Source organism: Protopterus annectens, chromosome 12.part0 (genome assembly GCF_019279795.1).
Source record: "Protopterus annectens isolate FY-2018-M chromosome 12.part0, PAN1.0, whole genome shotgun sequence".
Lineage (NCBI taxonomy): Eukaryota > Metazoa > Chordata > Ceratodontiformes > Protopteridae > Protopterus > Protopterus annectens.
In genome coordinates this window covers 100,044,998-100,072,790 of record NC_056746.1, presented here as the reverse complement: position 1 = coordinate 100,072,790, position 27,793 = coordinate 100,044,998, and the positions used below count along the sequence as shown (strand labels likewise).

The 27,793-nt window shown below is 41.7% G+C and overlaps 1 protein-coding gene across 1 annotated transcript in view; it reads left to right on the top strand.

The window, feature by feature from the left end:
* The window catches only part of CLCN7 (chloride voltage-gated channel 7), a 1,228,907-nt gene that overhangs the window by 144,081 nt on the left and 1,057,033 nt on the right, over nt 1-27,793 (top strand). The window contains exon 2 of the mRNA XM_044089120.1: nt 2,436-2,510. Coding sequence (XP_043945055.1) covers nt 2,436-2,510 — 75 coding nt within the window. The remainder of the gene's footprint in view (nt 1-2,435; nt 2,511-27,793) is intronic.

Sequence of the window (27,793 nt, the reverse complement as noted above, 5' to 3'; positions counted from 1 at the left end):
TTCTGTGGGCATATGCATGCATTGTTTGATAGATGGGCATCCTATACAGGATTAGTTTCTCTGCACCCCCCCCCCCCAATATTGGGATAAGCTATGAAGTTACAGTGACCTTGAACTAAATAAAGTGGACATTAGAGAAATGACTAAGCACGTATCTACCAGTGTTAAGTGTCTTGCATTCCCTGTATCTCCAGTCTTCTGCATTCTGAAGTTTGAGAGAAATAATGAGCTACTATTTTGGGAATAATTATATTAAAATCCAAACCATTAACGGGTGTAGATATGAGATGAATAATTGTTTTGACTGTCAGACTATCCATTACTTATATCTGTCACCACCCAAGGAGTGAAGCTGCGCATATTATAATGTCTGCATCACAGTAAAATTTAATTTGACAACGAATCCAACACTTTACCCAGGTACATAATAGGGATGATAAAATGCTGAAGTATTTTGTTGTATATGCAGATGCTATACATACTTTTATTACAAAACGTATACATGCTTTTTTTTAAATATGGAGCTCTCTTTCTAGGAGGCTTGAATCAGAAGTTGATTTTGAGATATCCTTTGTAGTGGTATATAATGAGATTTTAATTAACTTTAATATCATCTTTTGTGTTTTTCAGCTAGCTAAATTCATCTAGCTTCATTTTAACATGTTTATCAGCTAAGTACTGCACAGCAAACTTGGGTAAGAAAGTGGAGAAGCTGCAGGACGTTAGGGTTGTAGGGTTGTCATTGATTGAATCACAAAAACATGAGCCAGTAACAAGGTAGAATTCTTCTCACTTTGCATTAGTCAAAGAAAGGGGGATGCGGTTTGGGTACATAAGATTACATAAGCTCTTGCCATGGACATGTAACAAAGGCTGAGCTGAACAGGAAGGATAAAGCATAAAATAGGAGGAGAATGCTGCAAACTATGTTTCCCATCTGCCTCCTTAGTTGGGGAGTATTGCTGATCCATTGAATGAATGGCCTTAGTGTATGGCTAACGTGGAAACCACTGAGCCATTCAAGAGGCCAAGGAGTAGGTGGAGAGGAGTCGATGGAGAAGGTGAGAAGGGAACGGGAGGTAGAATGCTGAATGCAGTGGTCTCCTCCATTCCATGGCTGAATATACACAGAATGCCTCGTTATAACGGGTATATATTTAGTGTCGTTCTGGAACATTGTGTTGCAAACAACTGTCATGAAGAGTGCCTTAACTAAACTTACAGATGTTCAGAGATCTTAAATTAAACTAATACATATAAACCTAAATCTCTTCATTAATAAACTTACTTGGCTAAGAACAATAGTTTTACGTCTGCAGGGTGATTCTTGAAAATGTATGCATTTCACTGAGTGCATTGATCTAGCATTTGGAGAGATGTATACATTTTCTGAATGCAAGGTTGTTGGATGTAACAGCATAGTAAAAGTTTGGAGTACAAAGTAGAAGTTTCCAGATACATGAAGAACTTGGAGTGTAATATGGGGGTGAAAGAGTGGCTTTGTTCACATCTAGGTGAAGTTGGGGATGTTCTGGGTGATTGCTTCACATCTTCATTGTAAGAGTCAGAATTGGGAGAGCTCTGCTAACTGATAGGATGGTGTATGTGTGTTGGGGGGTACAATCCAGATTTAGTAGAATGTTAGCAGATGGGCATACTGTTAGGGTTCCTGGAACAGTCTCCTGACAGTACCAGGCATGTGCCTGAAATTGCACTTCTTCCAGCTATTAATATACCCAAGAGTATTTGTCATGCACATGTTGGAAGGAGAGTTTGTGGATCATAGTACCACACTTAACAAGGGCTTATGGATGAGGCAAAGGACTCACAAATCCCAGCCAGAATGTTTTCCTAGATCTCTGATTTTGTGCAGCAGTTCTAGCTGATAGTGCATATCACAGTGATTTGTAATAAATCAACACCCTTTTTTGTTAGTAGTTCTTTTATCACAGTGATTTGTAATAAATCAACACCCTTTTTTCTTAGTAGTTCTTTTTTCAGGTTGATTAGGATAGATAACTGCCCGTCATTAAGCACTGCTTTAGTCAAACCTCTAATAATGCATCTGATGCAGACCTTGTGACTATGTGCCTTTTATTAATTCCCTAATTTTGTAGAATTTGTATGCATTTCAGATTTTGTATCATTGACATCAACTTTGCTTTCTGCAAACTTTGTCAGCCATGGATCATGGCCAGCAACAGACTCCCTTGCCTTTGACATCTGCTTTCTAAAGTTCAGGGCTGTACTTTCAAGGCCTGCTTCCCTAGTTGCTCTGTAATGCCATGTGCTACTACCTTAAGGTTAGAGATGTTGTCATAGGAATATGGTTAACTAAGTTTGTAACTGTTCAATCCTGTCTTCTGCTTAATGTTAAGTTTGTGATTTATGATTGTAAGCCATCAGTGCGAATTACCGTACACATTCTTTTCCAGTTCTCAAATTCTGCCCTTTTCCGTATTGGAAGACTGAGTACGGTGGATCTTGGTGACGACAGGCCATATAATATGGTGAGTTTAAAATTACATACGAGTTGTACATATGTATATTACATCCGACTTGTACATGTATTGTATCTGACTCCTACGTATACATATAAATGTCAAGCAAGATTCATTGACTGTGGGGAGTAAACTACAGGACATTGTTGGTCATATTTTTTTGTATGGGTGTGAATTCTGTATAAAAGTCCACAAACATTTTGGCCGCTCATTCTGCTGGCCATTTTGGTGCTGGCCCAGTTCTGCATATGAAGGGTGTTACAACACACATGAATTTGTTGTGCATACTTAAGAAGCTGATACTGTATGTATATTAAAAGCATATTATACTCTGTAGTCTAGAAGCTGCTAGTGTCTTTGCTTTTTGAGCCATGAATGACTCAGTCCTATTTGACCATGTATTTCTTTGTAAAGCCCATGTCTCTACAAACATTTATACTAGTGACTTACATCTACACCAACAAATAAACTACACTTACTAAATGGTTATTGGCTAACTTGACATATTCCCAGCCTGTGGAATAAGTTACTGTTACTGGTCAAGCAAAGTACTAATTTGACTACCTATAAGTTTAGTGTTGATGATTTGATGGACAGAAGTAAATTTTCACCAGGGTTGTCATATACAACAGTGCTTGATTTGAAATGTGACCACTGTTAAGTACTTGAAAAGGTTAACAAGAGCTTTTTATTTGAAGGTGATTATGGCTCGACATCTCATAGTCCCCATGATCACTTGCCTAGTACTGTTCCTGACTTCCTATCTGACCTATGACCTCACAAGCATAGGCATTTATCTATTAAATGGCTGCTTTCTGCTGAAGGGCCTATATTAGAAGATTGAATGTTTAGGTGAGAGAACACCTAAACATCGATCTTCTAATATCAAACCGCACAATGTCGAACATCCCAGGGAAACGCGTCCCTCGGCCACAACACAAAAAACATTACTGTACATCTAAATTAAGTGGGGGGGGCTTCACCCCCCACACCCCTGACAGGGGATATGCCCCCCCCCCCAACTAAATGTACCAACTCAGAGATCACTCAACAGTAGGGAAATGGCAAAATCTGGCGAACGGCCAAGGGAAATCTTTCCTTACGTTAAATCGGCCGTTTGACGTTTTTTGCTTTTGATATTAGAAGATCGATGTTTAGGTGTTCACTCACCTAAACATTTGCTCTTCTAATATAGACCCTCTGCTGAATGCATTTATGTATAAGTGTAGGGGGCAGTGTTCATCGTGATAAATTATATAACTTTTAAGCTACATTGTGGACACAATGAAGAACTGACAGTAATCGAGAGCTTCTGATGTGGATGAGCCTAATGGAAAGTGTGTAACGGTATCTTTAGAGCATTTATTTATTTTTGTTGACTAGGTTAGTGTCATCTAGGCCGATGTTATTTTAAGCTGAAACCCAGGGTGGCATTTATGCAGATGGAGGAAAATTTGAGCAGGACACTTTTTGTATAGGGACATCAGAGGGTTGTGTCTTTGTAACAAACTAAAGATGGAAGTGTGTGATGAAGATACTTTTGGAAGTACAACAGAAAGTATGAAAATTACTACTTTAGAGGGGAACTGCTTGTGTGATTTTTTTTGCTGCTGAATGATAGAGGAAACAGTGATACCTGTTTCTCCAAAGGGCTGATTTTGATGTGACATTATAGACAAACTTGATGTACGTGAGCAAGGAGAAGAAACAGATTCATGAAGACTTGAACTAATGGATCTCCTGAAACTTCAGAGTTATGATGGTGTTGGCACCACAGGAATTCCAAGAACAAGGTGATTATCATAAAATGGGAAGAGGAACTGGGTGCAAGCTTTCATGCAGCTAGTGGCAAAAGGGAGGAGTGAAAGTAAAGATGACATCTTGAGACAATGAATGGAGACCGATTAATAATCAAATACACAAAGCATACAGAGTATTTCAGCTGGTCTTTTAATACACAGATACTGATAAAATAATTAACCTTATTGATCTTTGGAAGTAAGTGATGGTCTAAAGAGTACGTGTGAAAGAAACATATGCTGTTGTACTTCAGAAAAAAAATAGTTTTTTTGCGACTTTTGAACTGTTCAAATTTCCCCCAGTAGTATAAATTCTACCTTGGGTCTCTCCTGTAAATAGGCCACTAGCCTAGTGGGACTAATCCGGTCAACAAACAATAAATAAAAAATAATTCTTACTGCAGCAAACAGAATTAACTTGGTCCAGCAAAGGCTCTGCTGGACTATTGTATATAGTAGATAAGGTTATAGAAGCCTGATACATTAGGTACTGTGAAGAATTGTTTTGATATGCCTGTATCCTGAAAATAAAAAGATTTTTTAAAGTTGAAAAATAACTAGATCCCTTCAGAACTTAATTAAAATAAAATTGTAGGAGCTTTGTGTCTCAGTCGTAGGTTTGACAGAAACTAGGGCCCCACTTGGTATCTGGGCAAGAGGTTAGGAGGGATATATATTGTTAAAAATAGTCTGTGCCCATTTATCACATACTCTGTTTCATATATGAGAGAGGATTTATTATTAAAAAGTGTTCAGCCTATAAATTGTTTTTGCTGGCCATTAAATCACCTTCCTGTTCTCTGCAAAAACATGAGATGCAAAATGTGTGGGAAGCATGTTATGGGAAAGAAATGCGTAATCCCAAATGTTGTTTGTCTTTTCGGCTTTTCCTGGTTTGGGGTCACCACAGTGGAACTCCAGTCTGCTAATGATTGGCAGTAGATTTTTTATGGTGCCGAGTTGCCAGCCCAACACCCAACCTTCAGCGAAGGCACGCCCATTCACGCATGTCTTTCGGAGGCCACTCGACCACGGGGAGGACATGCAGACTCCACACAGAAGGCACTCCAGCCGTGAATCGAACAGGAGAACCTCTTGCTGTAAGGCAACAATGCTACCGCTGTACTGTGTGGTAATTCTGACTGTTTCTAGGTTGTCTGTTGTAATAGATGCTGTAAAGAACAAGATTATTATTCTGAACAGTAGGAAGAGGGGGGAAAAGAACTGGTACAGGATTAAAATGCAATAGAAAATTAAGTGGACAGGATTTGGACTAGTCCAGCAGAGCTGTTACTGGACAAAGTTAGTTCAGTTTGTTGCAGGAAGAATTTATTTTATTTACTGTTTGTTGGCCAGGTTAGTCCCTCTAGGTTAGTGCCCTCTTTACAGGGGAGATCCAAGGTGGTATTTATACTACTGGGGAAATTTGGCCATGGCATTGGGTAACTTCCCCTAGTCTTTTCAATAGGTGCTATGGGATCTTTTAGATTCACCTGTGCTTCCAACAACTCAAGCAAATGGGACCTTAGTTTTACATGTCATGCAAAGGACACACTCAGAATTGCAGTACCCCCCCCCCCCCAAAAAAAAAAAAATGCTGCACTGCACTGTCTGCAGTCCAATCAACTGGACTAGAATAGAATGCACAGCTTTGTGGTCTTCCAATACTAAAGGTGAGCATAGTATCTACTGTGCACGTGAGCATGGTATCTACTGTGCTACTGACACTGACGGAAGAAGTTCTGCAGACCTGAATAAAACCAGATCTATGGGAATGGAAAGTATATTGGCTGAAAATGTACCGACCTCAATCTCTTTTATCTGTTACTGTTTGTCACCATCTTCTCCCTCCATCTGTTTCACTGTAGGTTTGTTGATATTAGCATATTAGACTTCTTTTGTGTCCTATTTACTGCTATTGTTTACTGGGAAAAACTGACTGGGCTCAGGAATCATTTTCAGTGGAGGCCTGGGGAGAAAACCTCCAGTACAATACAATAAAGTTGAACATTGCCAATGATATCCAACATAGGTAGCATATACTTAAACATGGGAGGTGGCGGCCTTTGTATGTAGTGCATCCATGAACGGGGAGAGCAAGAAATCAGTAGTGGAATTATATACGAACAGACATAGTCTGAAAATGGCAGCGGTTCAGTAGATTATTGATGCAATGTTCAGACATATTGCAGGTTTTAATTTTTTTAATTTTATGCGGTTTCTTTGTTTTAGAATGGATAAAGAGTTCAGCACGGAGGCCAGTTAGAGGAGAGAAGAACAGTTTTAATCAGGTGGGGAGCATTTGCAGCACCATGAGTTGAGCAGGTGTGTTTTTATTTAAAGTTTGAAAGAGTGTAGTGATGGTTCTTGTCTAAGTGTTAGGGGGATGGAGTTCCAGGTTTTAGACACAGAGTATAGAGAGCAGCCAGCCCAGCTGTTCTATTTAGTTAAATATGCCAAGTCACTAATTTTAGGTTGCTTCTGTTTGGAAGCTTAACTTATTTTTAGTAAATAGATTAGCGTATTAAGTGAATAGGTAGTATAGTTGGGAATCTTATTCTAATTGACTAGGGAACTGCTTAGATTCAAAGCAGGGGAGTTGTATTTAGTAACTTGATTACAGTAGTCATCAGTCATGGCTCGTATCTGTCTTTTTTTTTTTTTTTTTTCCACAATTTCTTTTTTATTTTATGGGTCTCAGATTAGTCATTCCTACACTTTGTCAAAATGTCATGCAAAAAGTATTTTCATGTAGGCAAAATGATTTATCTTTCCATTTAATCTTTAAACATTAAAGGTTTGAATAATACAAAAAGAGGTAGACCGTGTAAATACTCGAATAAACAGAATGCATATTTTTTTACAATAATTTATTTAGTAGTAAATATAAGTAAACCGCTTTAGGTATATAACATTTTCCTTTTCATCAGATTGAAAAAGAAGTGGTGTAGCTGTGACTCAGAAGGCTTCCATTATTAGTTGCCTGGTCTGTACTGGATGAGGAGGTTGAAACGAAGATCATAAGACAAGGCTAACACCCCTGCTTCTGTAGCTGGGAGGTGTACAGGGAAGGCCAGTGGGGGTTAGCGCAGCAGCTTCTGAAAAAGGCAGCATTACAGGACATGATCAGAGATACAGAAGGAAGGCTACTGTCTCCGAAACAGAGGCATTCACCAATGCAATTCATGTAACTGCCGAGGATGTGATACCTTACAGTGGATGTTTCACTGTATGGAAGGGTGAAATTGACGAAGGATTGCAACAGATGTACCTACTCACTGCAGAGCAGGATCACTTGCTTGAAACCAACCCCATCATGTGGACGGTGCACAGGACATCACTGACATGGAAGACCATGTGCCAACAGCTTTGCATTGTCTGTGGTTGCTTGGATACAGCAAAGTGTCACCTGGAATGTTTTTTTTAACTATGGGGGATGTCTGTGCCATTATGACATCCAAGTGTCCCAGCACACAGACTACAGTGCTGCACTGTGCTGCACGGCCTTAGTAATGCTTGCTAACCTTGCCCCAGCCCTAACCCTAACCCTTCACCTTGCCTTAAAAAAAGTTGCCATAACACTACTACTAAACAAGACAGGCATGCGCACACACACCACTAAATGTCTCCCGTTACCCAACCCTTACTCTAATCCTAACCTGCAAACACTCGCACACACACCACTAAATGTCTCCCGCTACCCAACCCTTACTCTGATCCTAACCTGCAAACACTCGCACACACACCACTAAATGTCTCCCGTTACCCAACCCTTACTCTAATCCTAACCTGCAAACACTCGCACAGACACCACTAAATGTCTCCCGTTACCCAACCCTTACTCTAATCCTAACCTGCAAACACTCGCACAGACACCACTAAATGTCTCCCGCTACCCAACCCTTACTCTAATCCTAACCTGCAAACACTCGCACACACACCACTAAATGTCTCCCGCTACCCAACCCTTACTCTAATCCTAACCTGCAAACACTCGCACACACACCACTAAATGTCTCCCGTTACCCATCCCTTACTCTGATCCTAACCGGCAAACACTCGCACAGACACCAGATATAATGTCTTGGCTAAATCACAAACGGATATATACAGTACAAACTCGCTTACCTATTTCAGCAAAAAGAGACTTCCAACAATTCAGACATTTGATAAAATGAACATTCATTCTGCACTTCATTTTGTTGAGCAAATGAACTTTTGATAATGACCTGCACCCAACTATATTTATGTACACATAGGTGTGCCTTCCAGCTTTGTCTGTCTCTCTCTCTATGTATTTTGTGTGTGTGTGTGCCCACGCACGCATATATGTATAAGAATATATAATATATCAAACTACAAGAAGGGCTCAGCCAAGCTAGAATCTTCACTGTCTAATGCCTTAAATCATCTGTAGTGGATACCCACGGGATATATGCAAATGACTTGTTAAGGACATACTAGCATTTCAGGTACATAGCTTCTGAATACCCGTGACTTTTTTTAAGTCATTTTGGGTACATTTGGGCCAGTAAAGCTAAATCCCGCTAGCTGTACACATTTGTTTTGCCTTTTCTTTTTAGTGCAACATAAGTTGATTGTTTCGCTATGTATACTTTATGGACATAAGGCTTGATTTTAAGCTCTGTGTTCCTAAACATTAGGGTGCTTGCAAAATATCCCAAATAACATCCAGACTAAAAGGTAGAGTTCACGCAGACAAGTTGTTGTTGTGTCTTTCGGCTTATCCCAGTTAGGGGTCGCCACAGCGGAACTCCAGTCCACTAATGTTTGGTAGTGGATTTTTACGTGCTGAGTTACCAGCCCTGACGCACAACCTTCAATGAAGGCACGCCCATTCACGCATGCCTTCACACAGAAGAAGAAGATCTAGCTGAGAATCGAACGGGACAACGTCTTGCTGTGAGGCGACAACACTACCGCAGCACCACTACCGCTGGTCCCATTTAGTAAAAACTATCTTGCCAAAATGGAGACTTTGCTGTGTAATACCTTAAACTTCCACTAGTAGTAGCCCCATGGGATATGCAAATAACCATTAAGGACATACCAGTGTTTTAGCTACATGGCTTCTGAATGCTCATGTCTTTACTTTTTACTTGTTACGTATTTATGGGTACATTCAGACCAATAAAGCCAAACCTACCCAAAGTCAAAGTAAACTTTGTCATTTAGACCCACACCTCTGTGCAGGCTAAACTAAATTCTGTTGCTTCGAGCTCTATGTGCACGCAAACCATATAAATATAACAGATATAAATAAAAAACATTTATAACATTAGACATGATATTAGGACATAATCACATTTATGTATCTCTGTCTATCAGTAAAACTTAGTATTGCACAGGTAGATGTATTGCACAGTTGCGACTTGAGCCTTATGACACTAGAGCACTTCCAATTGTATGGAATGTAACTTGTTCTTTGAGTTATTCCACAAAAAAGTAAGAAGCTTTCAATAAGCTATTGTACAGGTGAGAAGAACCTAACAGTAGGTTGACAACACTTTAAGGAAAGGGATTCCTTTCAGACAGTGTGGGTGCTGACTAGTTGACCTGTTGGCTTATATTGCTATTCAAGTTTAGAAGTCTGACAGCCTGAGGAAGGAAGCTATTCCTGCATCTAGATGTTTTGTAATGTACACTTCTGTAGCGCTTGCCCGAAGTCAAGCAAAATAACAGTCCCTGAGCTGGGTGGGTTCATTCTCTGGCAATCTTTGTAGCCTCTATCGAGACACCGTGCAGAATGCAGATCCTGTATAGATGGAAGCGTGGACCTGGTGATCCTCTCTGCCACCTTCACCACCCTTTGGAGAGCCTTACGATCTGTAGCCTTGCAGTTCCCGTACCATACTGTAATATTGCTTGTCAAGATGCTTTCAGTGGTGCCTATGGATAAGGTTGTGAGGACCAAAGATGAAAGGTTTGCTCTCTTCAGCCTGCGTAGAAAGTGGAGCATTGGTTGTGCCTTCTTGACTATGTGATTTGTGTTAGTGGACCATGTCAAGTCTTCTGCAATGTGCACTCTCAGGAATTTCATGCTCTTTGCCATTGTACTATTTCTCCATTGATTGTGAGGGGAGGATGTGCCTCATGTTTTTTCCTGAAGTCCACTATTACCTCTTTGGTTTTGTTTATGTTCAGCGCTGGGTTGTGGTTGTTACACCAGTCAATCAGATGTTTCACCTCCTCCCTGTATACTGTCTCATCACCATTCCTGATTAAGCCTACTGCTTTAATGTCATCCACGAATTTGATGATATGATTTGAGCTGTTCCTAGCTGTGCACTCATGGATCAGTATGAGGGACAGCAGAGGACTGAGAACACATCCTTGAGGGACTCCCATGCTCAAGTGTAGTGCTCTCTGAGGTGTTATTGCCTATGCTCCCTCTTTGTGGTCTGTCAGTAAGGAAGTCCAAAATCCAGTTAGACATGGGAGTGCTGACACCCAAATAAATCCGTTTCTCTATCAAATGTTTGGGTATAACTGTGCTAAAGGCAGAGCTGAAGTCAATGAATAATAGTTGGACAGAACAGTTCTTGTTTTCCAGGTGAGCCATGGATGTGTGCAGTGCCAGTGAGATGGCATCTGCAGTGGAGCAATTCAACCGATAATCAAATTGGAGTAGATTCAGTTCTTCAGGGAGATTTATTGTTATAGTCTTTTACCAGTCTTCAGGCTTGCTGGTTGAGACTTTTGGGTAGTGGTATGCTTGTTGTGTTCTTGAAGCACTTTGGGTTTATGGGTTGATGTAGAGATGTGTTTAAATATATCCATGAGAACTTTCAGTTGAACAGCACAGTCTCTTAGCACACATCCCAGAATGTTGTCTGGTCCAGCTACTGGGTTCACCCAGCTTAGAGTTCTCTGAACGTTGGCTGGATTGAGCCAGAGTACTACTTCATTTTGCCTGGTGGTGAGTTTTGTGGCTTTTGTGCCATTCCCTTCTTCAAACCTGCTGAAGTAGGTGTTGAGCTCATTTAGAAATTTGGTGTTGTCCTCACACTTTGAAGATACAGGCCTGTAGTCTGTTAAGGACTGTATTCCCTGCCACAGACATCTGGAGTCCAGTAAGTCTGAGAACTGACTCTGGATTTTCTGTCCGTAAGCACGCTTTGCCTTCTTTATTCCCCTATTTATGTTCTTTCTGGTCTCTCTGAGGGCATCCTTGTCTCCTGCCTTAAAGGCAGCATTGCGTGCTCTTCATTTGTGATCCAGAGTTTTTGGATGGTCCTTATGGTGATGGTCTTGTTGACTGTTACATCATCCCCACAATTAGACATGCATGTCAACACAGATTCTGTGTACTTGTCCAGATTGAGATGTTGGTTCCCCCTAGCCGCGTCCTTAAACGTATTTCAGTCCATGTTCTCAAAGCAGTCCTAGAATGCTGAGACTGCTCTCTCTGGCCGTAGTCTTATTTGCTTCTTGGTTGGCTTGATTCTTATTAATGATGGTTTATACGCAGGAATTAGCATGATGGTCAGATGATCTGAGTTACCCAGGTGTGGGTAGGGTACTGCCTTATAAGCCAGCTTGACACTGGTATGTACTTTGTCCAGTGTGTTCTCTCCCCTTGTAGTGAAGTCCACATGATGGTGATAGGTTGGAATGACTTTAGGATTGCTTGGTTGAAGTTCTCTGCTATTATGTGGGCAAACTCTAGATTTTGATTCTACAGTTCACTGATTGATTGGTGAAGCATGGCCAGTGCCTCATTGGTGTTGGCACTGGGAGAAAAATATACAACTGTGATGCTCACAACATTAAACTCCTTTGGCAAGTAGAAGGGTCTACATCTTAGAGACAAGAGCTCAGTGTTTTCAGAGCAGTGAGTGGTAACTGCCTCACAGTTGATACATATGTTATTTGTGTAGATATAGACACCTCCTCCTCCTCCTCCCCGTGATTTATCATTGAGAATCTGATTCCTGTCAGCCCTTCCACATGCACCACACTATCGCTGATATTATAGTTTAACCATGTCTGTGTGAATATGAGCACACAACTGTTTCTCACATTGCTTTTGTTGTTAATTTTAGTCTTATATATAGTCCAACTTGTTGTCTAAGGAATGACCATTGGCCAGTAGTATAAGTGGAGGTGCAGGCCTGTATGAGTTGACCTTTAGTCCGGCATGTATTCCAGTGCTGGTTCCTCTTCCTCATTCTTTCACATGTCTTCATCCTCCTCATGTTATAAATTTTATAAGTCAGATTTGCTTAAGTAAGGCATTTTGGACCATGATTGTGAGTATAATTCCATGTTCCTGGAGTGTAGTAGGCCTAATGGGCCTCACAGACAACAGCTCATCAAATCTGCAGCACTGTGAGCTTGAAGATTGAATTTCTAGAAGTTTCTCTTTACTAAAACTTAGTTTACCTTCAGCATTTTCCCCTTTTTTTAGGATTTTTTTTGTTTTAGAAGTAAAGCAAGACAGACGGTGCACATTTTCCTGTTGAGCTGAAGCAGCCACAGCCACACAGGGTACCACCATTTTTTTTACTAGCTGTAAAATGTGTGTTTTGGCCTTTTTTTGAGGGACATGGTTATGTCGAATGATGAACTTTTCAGTGCAAAAGTTGGTAGGTAATTTCAAGTCTAAAAACGGAGTGACATTGAGCAGAATTTTCTCTCTCTTGACCAGTGAATCCTGTTCGTTCTTTCAATCCGTCTGATCTGATGTATGGGTCTTTGGGCCTCCACATGGATCTGATCTTGCAAATTTAGTGCTTCAGCCGTGAACCTTTTAAGACTCCTTCCTTTCCATAATTCTATTCAGCCCTTGACTACCCCAGATTTCATTTTCTGCCTTTCAAAGTAGCAACAAGATTTGGGCAGATAAGTGCTCCACCTCAAACATGTCATTATTATTGGTCATTTAAACTTGATAAATGGTCTTCTTTTAGTCCTTTCTTAGTGTTAGTGTTTAGAGAATTTTTTAAAACTTTTTCCAGTCACTTTAACCTGTACTTTCTTGTTGGCATTTCACCTTCCTTCTCTTCTCCTTTTAGTGGTTCTGAGTGTTCGAATAATTTATGTATTTTTGGTGTTCTGTTCGTTTAGAGTTAGCATTACTCAACTACAGTATTATAAATACTTTGCACTTCATGTGTTGTGCCTTGTATTTAACAAAAAAAAAAAAAAAAAAAGGAAGAGTCATATTTTTGAAGTTCTTCTTGTCTTTAGGATGGAAAAACTTTTTGTGCGTACTGTGTCTGGGTATATCACATGTGTTGGTCTTTTGTGAGATTTGCACTACCTGCTGACCAAAGGCCTTGGCAAACCAGCAGGACAAGCTCATTGTCAAAGAGCTTCTTCCACCTGATCCAGAGACACCAAAGCCAAAGACATTTACTGACAAAAATTTGAAAATCAAAAGATTTGGATCAAAAGAAGAGGTCCAGTGATGCATTGTTTCTGACTCCAGCACCAGAAGCTCTGAGAATTATGGAACATGCTGCTTGGACCCCAGTGTGTAGACCGCCTCTGGATCTAGAAATTGGACAGATGATTACTATTCAGGACCCTCCAAGGAAACCGTTTTCAGACAAAACAGTGTGTCTACTCTCCAGTCCTTCTGTTCTTTCAGCACAATTATTCATGTCATATAGAAGCACTTCTGCAAAACGTGATCCAGATCAACCTCAGAAGTTCCTTAAGACCAAGATTGAAATGGGGCATTCCTACCCCTTTGGCTCCAGAGCTGGTAGGATCTGCCCATTTCACCCCTATTCAGGTACATTCACTGGTCTGACCTTCAGTACTGGTCATCTCAAAACAGTCACTCCACACAGATCCTGGTGTCGTACATCACATTCCGGGTTTTGCCAGCTCTGGGATTTATTGATCTAGCTCATTTGACTCCAGCTTTGTCTGATCTGATGTCAGAGTCATTGAGTGGGTGCCTGCTTTGGTGACTTTGGAACCATCTGCCTTTGAATCCTCGGGTCCGATTCCCACACTGGTGCCAGCTTCCGTGTTGGCTTCACAAATACCTCCTGTGCCACAGAGCCACTCTTTGGTGGGGGAGTGGAATCTGACAATGAGAATGACTTCTGATCTGATGGAGGTAGGCACAGCATTCAGAATGTTGAAAGATGACTCCTTTTATCCCAAAGAGCAGATCCACAGGCTCTACCCAGGACGATTCTATCCAGGAGCCCTCAGTGAGTGTGGTCTTTTTCTGCAAAGGCATTCATGGGTCAGAGTCATTCTGACAACAGACTTTGACATAGCGCAGAGGCAGCCCTCTGAGGATTCAGGGGCATCATCCTCTGAACCCCCTGAAAAGAGGACATATAAGAGAAAATACCTAGACTCCCTGCTAGAGTCCAACTTGGAGTTTAGAGAGCTGTTGTCCACAGTACCCTCTAGAGGATACTTCCTTTGGAGATATCCTGGAACTCTCACATCAGAGGAAATTATGGTCCACAGAACCCACCCCTCTGGATGAGGCAGTGTTGTTTGAGACATACAGGAAATCTGTAGCCTGTTGGTAGTTAAGAAATTGTTGCAGGAGCCTGATACCTGTGAGGCTTTTCCCAGGAAGCCAGATAAAATTCTTTATCCCCAAAAGACTAACCCTTTTGTTTGGAAACCCCTCAGTTTGACTCCTTTTTTTATTAGTGACTGCCACTGTAACTGTAGAGTTATCTGAGGATGTTTCTCTATCCATCCACCCAGTAATGAATCATGTGTGATGGGAGTGACTGGAGAAGTGGGCTTATGCCTTGTGCTCCTTTCTGATTTAGGCCTTGAATTGTGCCACCCACATGATGAGATTCCAGAAAGATCTCACTCAACAAGTGTTATCTATTCTGAAGAACCCCCCTTCTTCTGAGTTGCAGAAACAACTTCAAACTGTTCTGACCATGTCTGCCATCAGAAATCTCTCCATGATTTTAATGTATAATGTGGCAGATGGAGAGCAAGAGCAGCTGAATCAGGCATCTCACTGAGATGTCATGCCTGGCTACGGTTATGTGATTTTGCCAAAAGCTTTAGGTATCCTGCACCAATTGCTCCTTTTGACAGCACTGCCTTATCTGGACCTACGGTGAGCAATGAAAGTGCAGAAGAGCAAGCAAGACAACAAGACACACACTGCCAGGGGAATCATGTTTGAGATCCTTGAGCATCCCTGTAACAGGAGCCAAAAAAGGACCTCATTCATTCTGGTTTTCGAAGTCTAAGCATGTTTCACTCTTCTTCTTCTTCTGACTGAGGCAGCTGCAGCAGAGGTGGTCCCTTTAATGGACGCAGGCCAAGGGGCAAAGGAGGCCCACAGAACCGGCAGAATGCTTACTCTCTCATTAAGAGTGCAAAGGAGTTCAGAAGATTTATACACTTCCTTTTGGGAGCCAGCCATTACTTTTTCAGATTTTTGCCATTTGGTCTCATGTAATCCCCCTGGATGTTTACCAAATTCATGGAGGTCATAGTAGCTCATCATTATCTTTAGTGATGCAGAATACTCCTGTAATTAGGTGACTGGTTCTTGGCTGCCCCTTTGATGGATTCCTGTTCTACAGTCCATGGACTCTTATGAAGAACTCCAAACAGAATCCCACTCAATGTATAGTATTCCTGAGATGTCATGTGGACGCTACAGTTTCCTTAATATCTCTTCCTCCAGACAGAATCTTATCCTTAAGATCTTTAATAGAGTATCTTTTGCATGTAGAACATCCTTCAGCACTCTTGATTCTAAGAGTATTGGTTCTCATTGCTTCCTCATTGTTGATGGCGTAGTTTGCTTGATATCACATGAGAATCCTTCAGTGACTCCCACAGACAACAGTGGTCTCAGATTCCATTCTTTTTTGGTATCCATAAATATAACTCAGTAGTGCAGGAAACACCTGCAGTGGTGATTGCAGTCTCTGCTAGTGACAGCAGGCAGATTCTTTCAGGTTCCAGCCCCTGTAGTAACTATGACCATGGATTCTTCCTCCCTTGGGTGGGTGGGGAAGACCTTATGAAGGGAGAATGGTCCAAGGTTTGGGCAGAATTAGAGGCTTGTTTTCACATAAATACCCTGGGGATGTTGTCCTCCTTGTGTTGTAGGAGTTACAGAAATATCTTCCTCCATGAGTGATATCTAGTCAGGCAGACAACATGACAGTAGCCTGGTACATAAACAAGCAGGGCGGGAACCAGATCTCACCCATTATGTCACAAGGCCATGAGCGATGGGCTCTCACTGTTTTGTGACAGTACCATGCATTCCCAGGAGACACAGTGAATTGTTGGACAGGTTAGGATGCATTTCATTTTGCTTTACAGGTGGTCCTTCAGTCCAGCAGTCGCCAGATAGATCATCTCTAGCTGATGCAGTCAGTGCTGTGACCTCTTTATAACTTCCCAAAACACAAAATTCAGCTGTTTTGCATTACCTCCCCCTCTGGGACAGCCATCCATGGATGCTCTTTCTCCTCATTGGTTCCCCCCAGGTTACTCCATTCCTACCCTCCTCTTCCCTTATACCCAGATTTTAACAGAAGGCCTTATGGGTGCTAGTCATCTATTGTCCTCAGAGACCCTTTTTTTTACCCAGACAAATTTGGTTCCCCGTTTTGAAACTTCACTTGGAAGAAGCTGCCTTGGTTTCTCATGCTGCATCCAGATTTAACCCAAACCCTAATGGGAAGTCTTACCTGGACATTTCCATTCTGAATCTAACCGCTTCGATTCTCCAGTTCCAGTAATGGCAAAGGATGATTCTCTGCTCACGGATGTGGTCCACATCCTAACAGCTTCATAGAATCTTTTGATTAGAAAGGTTTAATGCAACAAATGGAAAAAAAGTTTGTTGCCTGCACAGTATCCCAAACCATTTTCAGTATTTGTTGGGGATGTTCTCCATTTTCTTACTACTCTCCAACTGTGGCTCAAGCTTTTCAACTATTTGTCAGCAATTTCCTCATTTCACACTGGCATTAAGGGTCATTCTCTGGCTTCCCAGACTATGCAAAGCCTTTCTCAAAGGCACATTCCTTCTCTGTCCTTAAGTAAAGGACCCATCTCCTCAGTGAGATCTAAGCCATTTCCAAGCCTCCATTTGAACCTGCAACTTCAGTACATCTGAAATTCTAGTCTTGGAAAGCATTTTTCCTGGTAGTAGTCACATCAGCCAGAGGAATATCAGAACTTCATGCTGTTTTGTCTGTTTCTCCCTGTATTACACAAGGATAGGGACACATTAAGAACAAATCCCTCCTCTATACTGAAAGTAGCTTGAGAAACCAACATATCTCAACCCATTCACTTTTCCGGTTCCCTAATTTTCAGAATAAAAGGGAGTACATCCTTCATACCTTAGACATTCACAGACAGCTCCATTTCTTTCTCCGTATAACAGCCATGTTCAGGGAGGATGAGCAGTTTTTATCTTTCACCCAGATTAAACTGGGAAAGAAGTATCTAAAATTTGGCAGTATAGATGGTTGCATCTCCTTTGTGCACTCTCTCTGTAACAAATCCTTGGCTGCCAAACCCAGGGCTTACTCAGCCAGGACCATGGTAATGTCTACAGCTTTTTTTCAGATCATGTACCTTCGATGACACATGGGAGGCAGCTATTTGGCCCTTTATGCATACCTTCATTAAGAACTACAAACTTGATTGCACATCCAAAGCTAGAGTTTCCTTCAGGTCTTCTATCCTGAAGGGTCTCCTGTTATGAGGCCACCCGGGATTTCTGTAGATGGGTATTCTGAGCCATGCCATCAGATCAGACAGACTGAATGAATAGGATATGAAAGTTATGTACTTAACATGATGATAGACCCTTTCATTTCAGTCTATCTAATATGACAACTTGCCCGCCTTACCCTTGCCAGTCTATAGACCTGCAGGATTCTGTTATTTTATACTCGAGTCCAAAGTATTGTAAATTGGAGGCTTGTGCCTTAGGCATCAAACTAGATCTGAGTTAGTCCGGGGGCAGGAGCATTCTGGGAAGGAAAGATTCTTAAAGACTAGAAACTGGAGTGCTAAATGTGCTTGATCTGGTCAGAGTAGATGCTTGTGGATCCATATGTTGTATCAGACAGGCTGGAATGAAAGGATTTATAGTTGTGGCAAGTACATAACTTGTTTATTGACCTTCCCTCTTTGGCCTATACCCCCCCAGCAGTGAGAAATCTGTTGTGAACTTTTACCTCTAAGACTGATGGTATGGCTTTTGAAGCAGCATCATCATCCACTGTTCCTCCTCTCAGCATGCCTCTTATGCCTCATATGGTTGGTGTAGTCACCTTTTTTTGTGAGCATGTCAGCTGCTTCCATGAGCATTGTTCTGTCATTAGTCCTGCCCCTTGAAAGCAAACCCACCAGTTGATCTAGGAACTCCAGATAGAGTATACATCCCAGGCATGCACCCTTGAGCTTGGTCACCACTCCCTCCTCAGAGAGAGAGAGCTCTGCCTTGTCTTTCTTCTTTTTCTCTTTCTTTCACCAGCTGTGCCATCACTCAGGCCACTGGTAGAAGCCAAGTTGTTTGAGATGCACTTTTGACTTGGCCACTGTGTGCTGTAGAGCTGATACATAGCTGTAGAGAATGGGTGATCTGTACAGTGCCAGTCTGGTTGGAGAGTCAATGCTGTCCATTGAGGTGTTAATATACAGGTAATGCTTGCTGAAGAACAAGTCTGCCTTTTCATGACAACCTATTAAGATGCCATGAAGCTCTGACTGTAAGGAAGCTAATGGCCCCATTATTTTACACTCTCTAAAAGCAGCGCTTTTGCAATTTAGCGAGTGTAAAATAAGAAAAAAAAAAGAAAAGTGCGTTTGTGTTTTGTGTGTGTACACGTGCATGAAAGTGAGATTGAGATCAATCGAGCAATTATTTTACACTTACTAAGCAGCGATTTTGCTGTTTAGTAATAGTAAATTGAAAGAAAGAAGTGTGTGTGTGTGTGTGTGTGCGTGTGTGTGTGTGTGTGTGTGTGTGTGTGTGTGTGCGTGTGCGTGTGTGTCAGAGAGTATGCATGTGCACTTGCGAGCATGAAAGTGGAAGTGTGTGTGTGAGAGAGAGAGCAATCAATTGAGCAGTGGCAGCAGCAGTTAAGAGGTATGCATATCTTTCAGCCTCTTAGACGATAGCCCATCTAGTGTTTTTGAACTCTGCAGATTGACTCTGATTGCCTTATCAGGGGATTTTTGGATTATGCCTTGTATGACTCCTTCCATGATTTTATTGTAAACTGGGAAGAGCTCCTTGCTGTCCTGGGACAGTGGAGTTTCCTCTGCAGACCAGACTTGAATACGTTTCATTGCTTCCCATTCTTACCTGCAGAGTGTTCATGATCTCGTTTATAACATTGGCATCCTGGGTGGATGTTTCAGAGGATGATGAAATCCCATGTTCCCTGTGCCCCTTCAGCCTTATGTAGGTCACCTTTTTTCTTTTTGTATAGCAGTTTATTTGGAAAGTAAGAGCAGACTGGAAAAGATAAGGAATTGTAAATTCAAATGGTAGAGAGTAAAGTTGAGTTAGATGAGGCATTTTGGCTTAAACTTACTTTTTAGCTTTGCATTTGAACAAAAATGTGAGAATTATGGATACCTACTTTATACTTCAATCCATTTTGTGTTATATTGTCTAATGCCTCCACCTGCCCACATTTCCACATTTAGACAATCACAACATGACATATTTGGTTGCAGACTTCTCATTTTCCCTAATCCTGCCAGGTAAATACTACCTTTGAAGTAGGTCCCACCACATTTGCACCTTGGCAGGCCACCTGCCTTGTCAGACATTTCTTAGATTCCTTACAATGATGACGTTTCTACTAAAATAATTGTCTGTCACTGACACTGACACTTCCAGAATCTTCTCCGACACTTCTCTTTGAGTAGACATATTCTGCTTCAAACTGAAACTCTCTTAACTGAAGGTATTTATGAAAAATGTGCCTCTAGTCACCCTCCCTTCAAACATCTTCAGCATTGTCCTGACACTGGAAACATTGCAATAATAAGAGGGGATGAAATGTTTTTTAAAAAGATTTTCTTGAAAATGGCATAGGTGCTACTAGAGAGTCCTATTAGCAAGGGGTTCTTGCTTGTGCAAGTCCATTTATTTCATCCACCTCCTCCATCCTATCCCAAAAGGAGTTGGAAATAGGATCCCAGACATCCTTCCAATCAAGTTTGTTCCTTGCCATTGAACAGATTTGAAGTCATGTCCCATTAACCAAGAGGGTCAAGATATTTGCCATTGTGAGTTCTCCAGACTTCTACTTGTGTGGCTGCCTGCTTATAGACCCTCCAAATGTCTAGTACCCATTATTTACCTTAGTCTACATCAGCCAGTTCTCCTCTAGCAGCTTGGGTAACCGTTCTGATCACGAGGCCTTTCACCATTCCACCCTTTGCCAGCTGGATCCTCTTGGGTAACCGTCCTGATCACAAGGCCTTTCACCATTCCACCCTTTGCCAGCTGGATCCCCTTTGGTAACCGTCCTGATCACGAGGCCTTTCACCATTCCACCCTTTGCCAGCTGGATCCCCTTGGGTAACCGTCCTGATCACGAGGCCTTTCACCATTCCACCCTTTGCCAGCTGGATGCCCTTGGGTAACCGTCCTGATCACGAGGCCTTTCACCATTCCACCCTTTGCCAGCTGGATGCCCTTGGGTAACCGTCCTGATCACGAGGCCTTTCACCATTCCACCCTTTGCCAGCTGGATGCCCTTGGGTAACCGTCCTGATCACGAGGCCTTCACCATTCCACCCTTTGCCAGCTGGATCCCCTTGGGTAACCGTCCTGATCACGAGGCCTTTCACCATTCCACCCTTTGCCAGCTGGATCCCCTTGGGTAACTGTCCTGATCACGAGGCCTTTCACCATTCCACCCTTTGCCAGCTGGATCCCCTTGGGTAACCGTCCTGATCACGAGGCCTTTCACCATTCCACCCTTTGCCAGCTGGATCCCCTTGGGTAACCGTCCTGATCACGAGGTCTTTCACCATTCCACCCTTTGCCAGCTGGATCCCCTTGGCTAACCGTCCTGATCACGAGGCCTTTCACCATTCCACCCTTTGCCAGCTGGATCCCCTTGGGTAACCGTCCTTATCACAAGGTCTTTCACCATTCCACCCTTTGCCAGCTGGATCCCCTTGGGTAACCGTCCTGATCACGAGGCCTTTCACCATTCCACCCTTTGCCAGCTGGATCCATTTGGGTAACTGTCCTGATCATGAGGCCTTTCACCATTCCACCCTTTGCCAGCTGGATCCTCTTGGGTAACCGTCCTGATCACGAGGCCTTTCACCATTCCACCCTTTGCCAGCTGGATCCCCTTGGGTAAACTTCCTGATCATGAGGCCTTTCACCATTCCACTCTGTCAGCTGGATCCCTTTATGACAGCCTCCCACTGTCTCTCTTCAAAGAAGTTTTGTATCTGCATTGGTCCAGCTCTCCAACTCCATGTGCATGGAGAGGGCAGAGCCCATGTTAACATGCTGTAGGAGCTGTTAACTGATGTATTCATTACCTAATAACATTGTACTTTTTACAAGAGGTATTGTTTTCTAGGCTGTCTTTTTGGTTCATGGAGGAACAGTATGCTGAAGACATCTAAATGCCCCAAAGTAGCTGGAACTTCCTTGTGCCATAGTTCCTCCATGACTTATGTCCCCAACTTTGCAGTCTAGTGGATAAATTAGAGTTAACCAAAAAAATGCATGTTCAAGACCAAGAGATGAGAGGAAGTCAGGAACTTAATCCCCTACTTCCTTAACTATGAGCCATATGATATTCTTGAAGCTGTGGATGAAAAGTTCACCAAAGAAAGATAGATTCCTCATATCTTCTGCATTGTAGCTCATCCTGAAAGGTGTTCAGTAGGTACCACCAATGAATGTAGTACCTTTGGTCCATTACGAATTTCAGCATAATCTGTCTTTGGTGGTTAGGTCTGGGCCACTGATTTCCCCACAGAGCCAACACCCAGTGTATGTCCCAAACCTCTCCACAATCACCCATAGTTAAGCAGATATTTCCTCTCACAAATCATAGCTGGACATCTCCCTCCACTAACAAAAATCTGTCATCATCATTTGTGAAGGCCAGTAGTTGACACTCTTAAGTTTAACTTGAGGAGATATCAGAGGGGAATGTCATAGAGATCTCTGCAAATACATTCATTATGCAGTTCTGTTGCCCCTCACTGTTCCCAGCCTATAAACCAGGGGCTCCAATCGCAGTCATGCAGGGGTGAGGTGATAAGGACATTGCTGGTTTGTGCTGCTCCTGCAAGTGTTAGTAAGGGAAGAATGCCTGCCTAATTTGACAGCTCACAGCTCTAAATAGACAAAAAACAAACTGTTGCAAAATCTGATGCATAGTCCCATTGCAGCCTGACAGATCTTTTAGCAGTGACTGCCAATACTGCTGGGGTATGCTCACCAGCTTAGCATTCTCCAGCACCCACTGATGTCATCACAAGCTTGCTCAGCTGGTATTAAAATAGCCTGCTCACCAAGCCTCAGACCTAATGCTGCTTTTCTGATTCAGTTCACCTTCTTCACCCATCAGTAGCTTATAACAGACATTAAGTAACAAAATTGAACTGTAATTATATGGAGTCAAAGGGTCCTTTTTTGGCTTATGAGCCACTGACAGCAGAGAACACCTTTTTATGAATGGGAACTGAACTGGTCGGTCTAGAAGAGTGAGATTGATCACCCTCAGCAATTCTGTTAAGACCTCCTCAGGTTAACATTTATATAATTCTTCCAGCATGTCTTCTGGCTCAGCAATCTTTTCAAGTCTTAAGATCCTGGATTGCGGGATAAGTTGTTCCTTCCAATAGAACACAGTGGTTTGGAATTACCTGATTTGAAGGGGTATTTCAGAGCTACACAGTTAAGGCTCCTGTACATAACACAACCAGAAAGATGTAATTTAAAGTGTAAAGGGGTGACTATTATGAAACGGGGGGAGGGGGGCTCAAGAAACAAGGAGAGACTGGGATTTTGGATGCAGATCATTAAGGAGAATAACAGCCATAAGAAACAAGGAGAGACTGGGATTTTGGATGCAGATCATTAAGGAGAATAACAGCCATACAGAATATAATATTCATAAAGCAGCAGAAGGTATTCTAAGAGCTAAGCTAACACTGGGATGGAGAATTATTTTGCCAATAGGGATGACTGCAGTTAGGGGTACAAAGAATAAGTGAGAGGGGACTGGAATTTACTGGAGTAAAGCTAACAAAGCTACCAAGGTATTTGGAGCAATTAATTAGAGAAGGAAAGGTAATAGAATTGGAAGAGGCCAAGAATTCACTCGGAATGCAGGCTAGAGATTGCCTTCCCTATGAAGGATTGATATTGGAGTATAGGCAAAGAGGAAGAAATGGAGGGTTCTAAGTGAATGACCAGCACTGGTAGAGATTTTAGTAGAATCTAGAATGTAAGCTGCTCTTAAAGGTTTACTTAGTAGGGCATAGAAGTTGTTGCATGATAGTTATAGGAATCGGAGGAGGTTAGAAAGGATTAGAAAGAGAGACTGGATAAGCAATTCCCAAAGAAATAATTGGGGGGGTGGGTGATATAATTATGTATGGCTCCTAAAATGCTGCAAAGTCTAGAAGATTTAAAATTTTTGCTTGGAAGTGTGTGCATAGGTATTTTTATACCCCAAGTAGACTCCAAAGAATTAATCCTTGGGTAGATTGCAAATGTGGAGGTGTGATGGGGAAGAAAGAAGTCACTGGAACATATTTTCTGGAGTGTAATGAGTTAGCATACTTGAAAAATTCCTTGCAGACTGTCAGAAATACTGGGTGAGCAAATTGGTGTAACTAAGGAAATTATTTTTGTCAGCTGTGATACAGAATCGGAATTGCCTAGACACAGTAAGAGCTGGCCGAGTTTAATTCTGGTGATTGGCAAAAAAATACTAGAAAATGGAAATCTAATTCTAAACTAACTGAACTAGAAGTAATGAATAAGTAAAAGCGATAAAAGAACTAACTGGAAGAGGGATCGTTAGAAAAGGGTAGGAGCCAAATTACATAGAAAAAAAGGGAATTGTGGGAACAATGCATGCAGAATAATTCTTTTGAGGAGGACTGAGGTTTAAGGGAAAGTAAGAATTGAGTGAGCTATGTAATGTTTGAAGACTAGAGAAATTATAAGTGATATCATAGTGTTTGGAACTGAAAATATGTCAATTTGGTTTGTTTTCATTTATAGAACTGCATGATTGCCTGTCATGAATGATGATTCAATAAAGACTCCAAGGTCTCATTTATTACCTAGGCATAGTCTAGCTTTAGCCTGTTTTATCTTTGTAAAGCACCTTCTTATGCTATTATTGAAATTCCAGAGCATACCACTCAACTTCTTATGACAAGAAGTTTGGACAAAGCCTAAAATAATGAGGGGACAAAGGCCCAAAAATAGGGGCAGTTTGTTAATATTGAACTTAAAAACATGGAAAATTGCTAGAATAGTATTTTTATTGGCATACATTTTCTGAAGGGTATGAAGTGTGAGATTGAAATGTATCCTTATTTAGTAATGTCAGTTTTCTGTGTTTTGTCAGAAAACCACAAATTTTATGAGAAACAAATCAAAAACGTGTCAAAATCTGGATATTTTGTGAAAATCTGGACAGTTGACAGGTATGTTCCTAATAATGTATCCTCAACATGGACGTTACATCCCTGACAACTGTCAGATCGTATTCCCCCTCCAGAGTAGAAACAAAGCTGTGTGTGTTACTTAGAATGTGACGATTCCCAAGAGCCTAAAGGCAAAAAATAAATAAAAACTAAATCAGTAATGGCCAGATAAACCAGCCAATGATAGAAAGGCGAAGAGTAAAAAAGTGTAATGGTCTGTGGGTATGTCCATCCCAAACCACTTGCATTCCTTTACACAGTACATGATGGATGTTAATTTTGCCACCACTCAGATGTGTAGAACCCCCAACATCTTCTACTTCCTAAAGTGTTCTGTCCGAGGTATCCCCACATGAATCTACCATATCTCAGAGGATCCTATAGGTTCATAGGTGTTTTCTAGGCTAATGACCACAAAGACCTTTTTAAGCCTGGCCATGTATCCCAAGTCTATGACAACTTCTGATAGCCTTGATAAGTGTAAGCTGGGGCCTGGGAGATGAACCATTTACAGGTTGCCTTTGTTCATTATAGACATAGTTGCCAAACCAGGGACGAATTTCCTGTTCCCTGTCCAGTTGTTCAGTTTGCTGTTGAATTCGGTTAGGGAGGAACTCTGCTTCCAAATGGAAATGTAGGCTGTTCCAGAGACAGGCAGGTCCTGTTTATTTCACAGGCAAGGTTTAAGTCTTTAGAACAGGTAATTCTGGTGATGTTTGTTTTGTGAAGGAGGCCCATCAGAGTGGGGTCTGACATCGCCCTGTATGCCAGGCATAGATCTCCCCTCAGCTTGCAATAGACAGAATACAGGGATAGGGTATTGATGCACCTGCACAGGGCATTTTACATTTGTCCTGTATTCTTTTAGTGAGAAACCTCTGCGGACATTCCAATTGTTGGATATGCCTGTTTAAGTACATGCCAGAGTGGGCATTGTACCCATTGACAGGTCTGATGTATGCCAAATACAGTGGAACAATGACTTCCTTGGATTTAGATGCCATATCTTTGTTCTTAACTTGCACAACATAGAATGATTTCCTCACTACTGCAGACACATGATGATCAAAGACTAGATTTATGTCTATGACTGTCCTAAGTACCTGACTACTTTGTCAACTCTAAGGGGAGTGTTGTCAATATGATAGTTACCAGGGTTAGATGGCTTCCTGAAGGATACTATTATGCATTTCTTGGCATTTAGTTTTAGTCCATGACTCTGACACTAGTTGTTTGTCTGTGTTACCCCTTCCTGGAGAGCATTTGTGTTAGTGTGGAATTTAATGACATCTCCTAGTTTGCAATCATCTGCAGAGTTAGTCAGACATTGGCCTTGACTTCAGAGAAGTAAATGCCAAAAAAGAGCAGTCCAAGGACCGGTCCTTGAGGGACTCCACTTGCGACTGGCTTCTTTGTAGAGGTGAACTCCCCAATTCTAACTTTTCTGAGTCCTGTCTGTGAGCCAGTTGGCTGTTCACCGGGTGATGTACGGGTTTGTACCTAACCTCTTGAGTTTGTCAGAAAATGACCGAGTGGGGTATGGTGTCAAATGCCTTGGTCAGGTCAAAGTATTCAGTGTGAACCATTTTGCTCTCATCCATTGCTTTGGTGACCTTGACAAAGCCAAACTGAGTTGGGACCAGTGTCAGGAGGTCCACTATATCACTATTGATCATTTCCATGATAATTCTTTCCATGGCTTTATATACAAGACTAGTGAGACTTATGGTCTTAAGTTTCCAGGGGCTCTAGATGGCCTACTTTTGTGCAGAGGGATGACTGTTGCTTTTATGCATTAATGAGGCACAAAGCCTCTTTGCAGGCTACAGATAAATAGCAGTTCCAGAGGGCCTGATAGGTCATGTTTTATGCCATTTAGAAGGCATCCTGGGATATTGTCTGGGCCCATTGCTGCAGTGTTCCTGGCCTTAGAGGAAGCATTAATGACTTGTTCCCTAGGGATAGCACTGGAAGTTATATTTGATGGTATTTCCTGAGAGATGGTTGAGGGGGAGAGAGGGGTAAAGTTGGAGCTGATTTTATCGGCCAGTAGGTTTGCTATATCTTCTGGCTAAGTATAGGTGGCTCCATTTACAATGAGTTCTGCACAAAATTGTGTAGTGCCTTTGAGGTTGCAGGCATAGGTAAAGAATGCCTTGTGGTTGTCCATGGCCTGGGAGGCCAAATTTAACTCAAATTTGGCTTTGGTAGACTTTATACCCAAGTTGTTTATTACTTTGAGAGTGTTTTTGTCCTGTTGGGTGCTGCAACTCCTAAATTTTGCCATGATTTCCTTCTGTTATGCAGCCTATTGATTTTGGGATTCCACCAGGGTGGCTTGTTTTTGAGTTAGTTCTGTACTTCTTCTTGGTGGGTACAGCTGCCTCTATGCAGCTATTAACATGCTTTTATAGGGTTTCTGTGAATAGCTCTACATAGGCAGCAGTGTTCCAAAAACAGCCAGAGATGCAAGAGACAAACCAGTAATCCAACAAAATGGTGAACAGCCATCAAAAAAAAAGCAGCACTAAGTCCAGCAAGGATAAAAGTTCCTTTAAAAGGTTTATCAACAAACTCACATTTAAAAATCATAAAAAAGAGTCATTAAATAAAGTGGGATACTTGCACTTTCATCCTGGTACCTTCTAGAACTTCCTCAGTTGAATCTAAACAGACTACACCTGACTTCGCTGGTATTGAAGCCACAATGTTTCCTGTTCTCCAGATTTAAAGAGACAGTGCTCAAAAACTTTACATGTTATATCATTAGCTCATAAAAGCTAACAAACATAAAATTAATTTTTAATTACTTAAAAA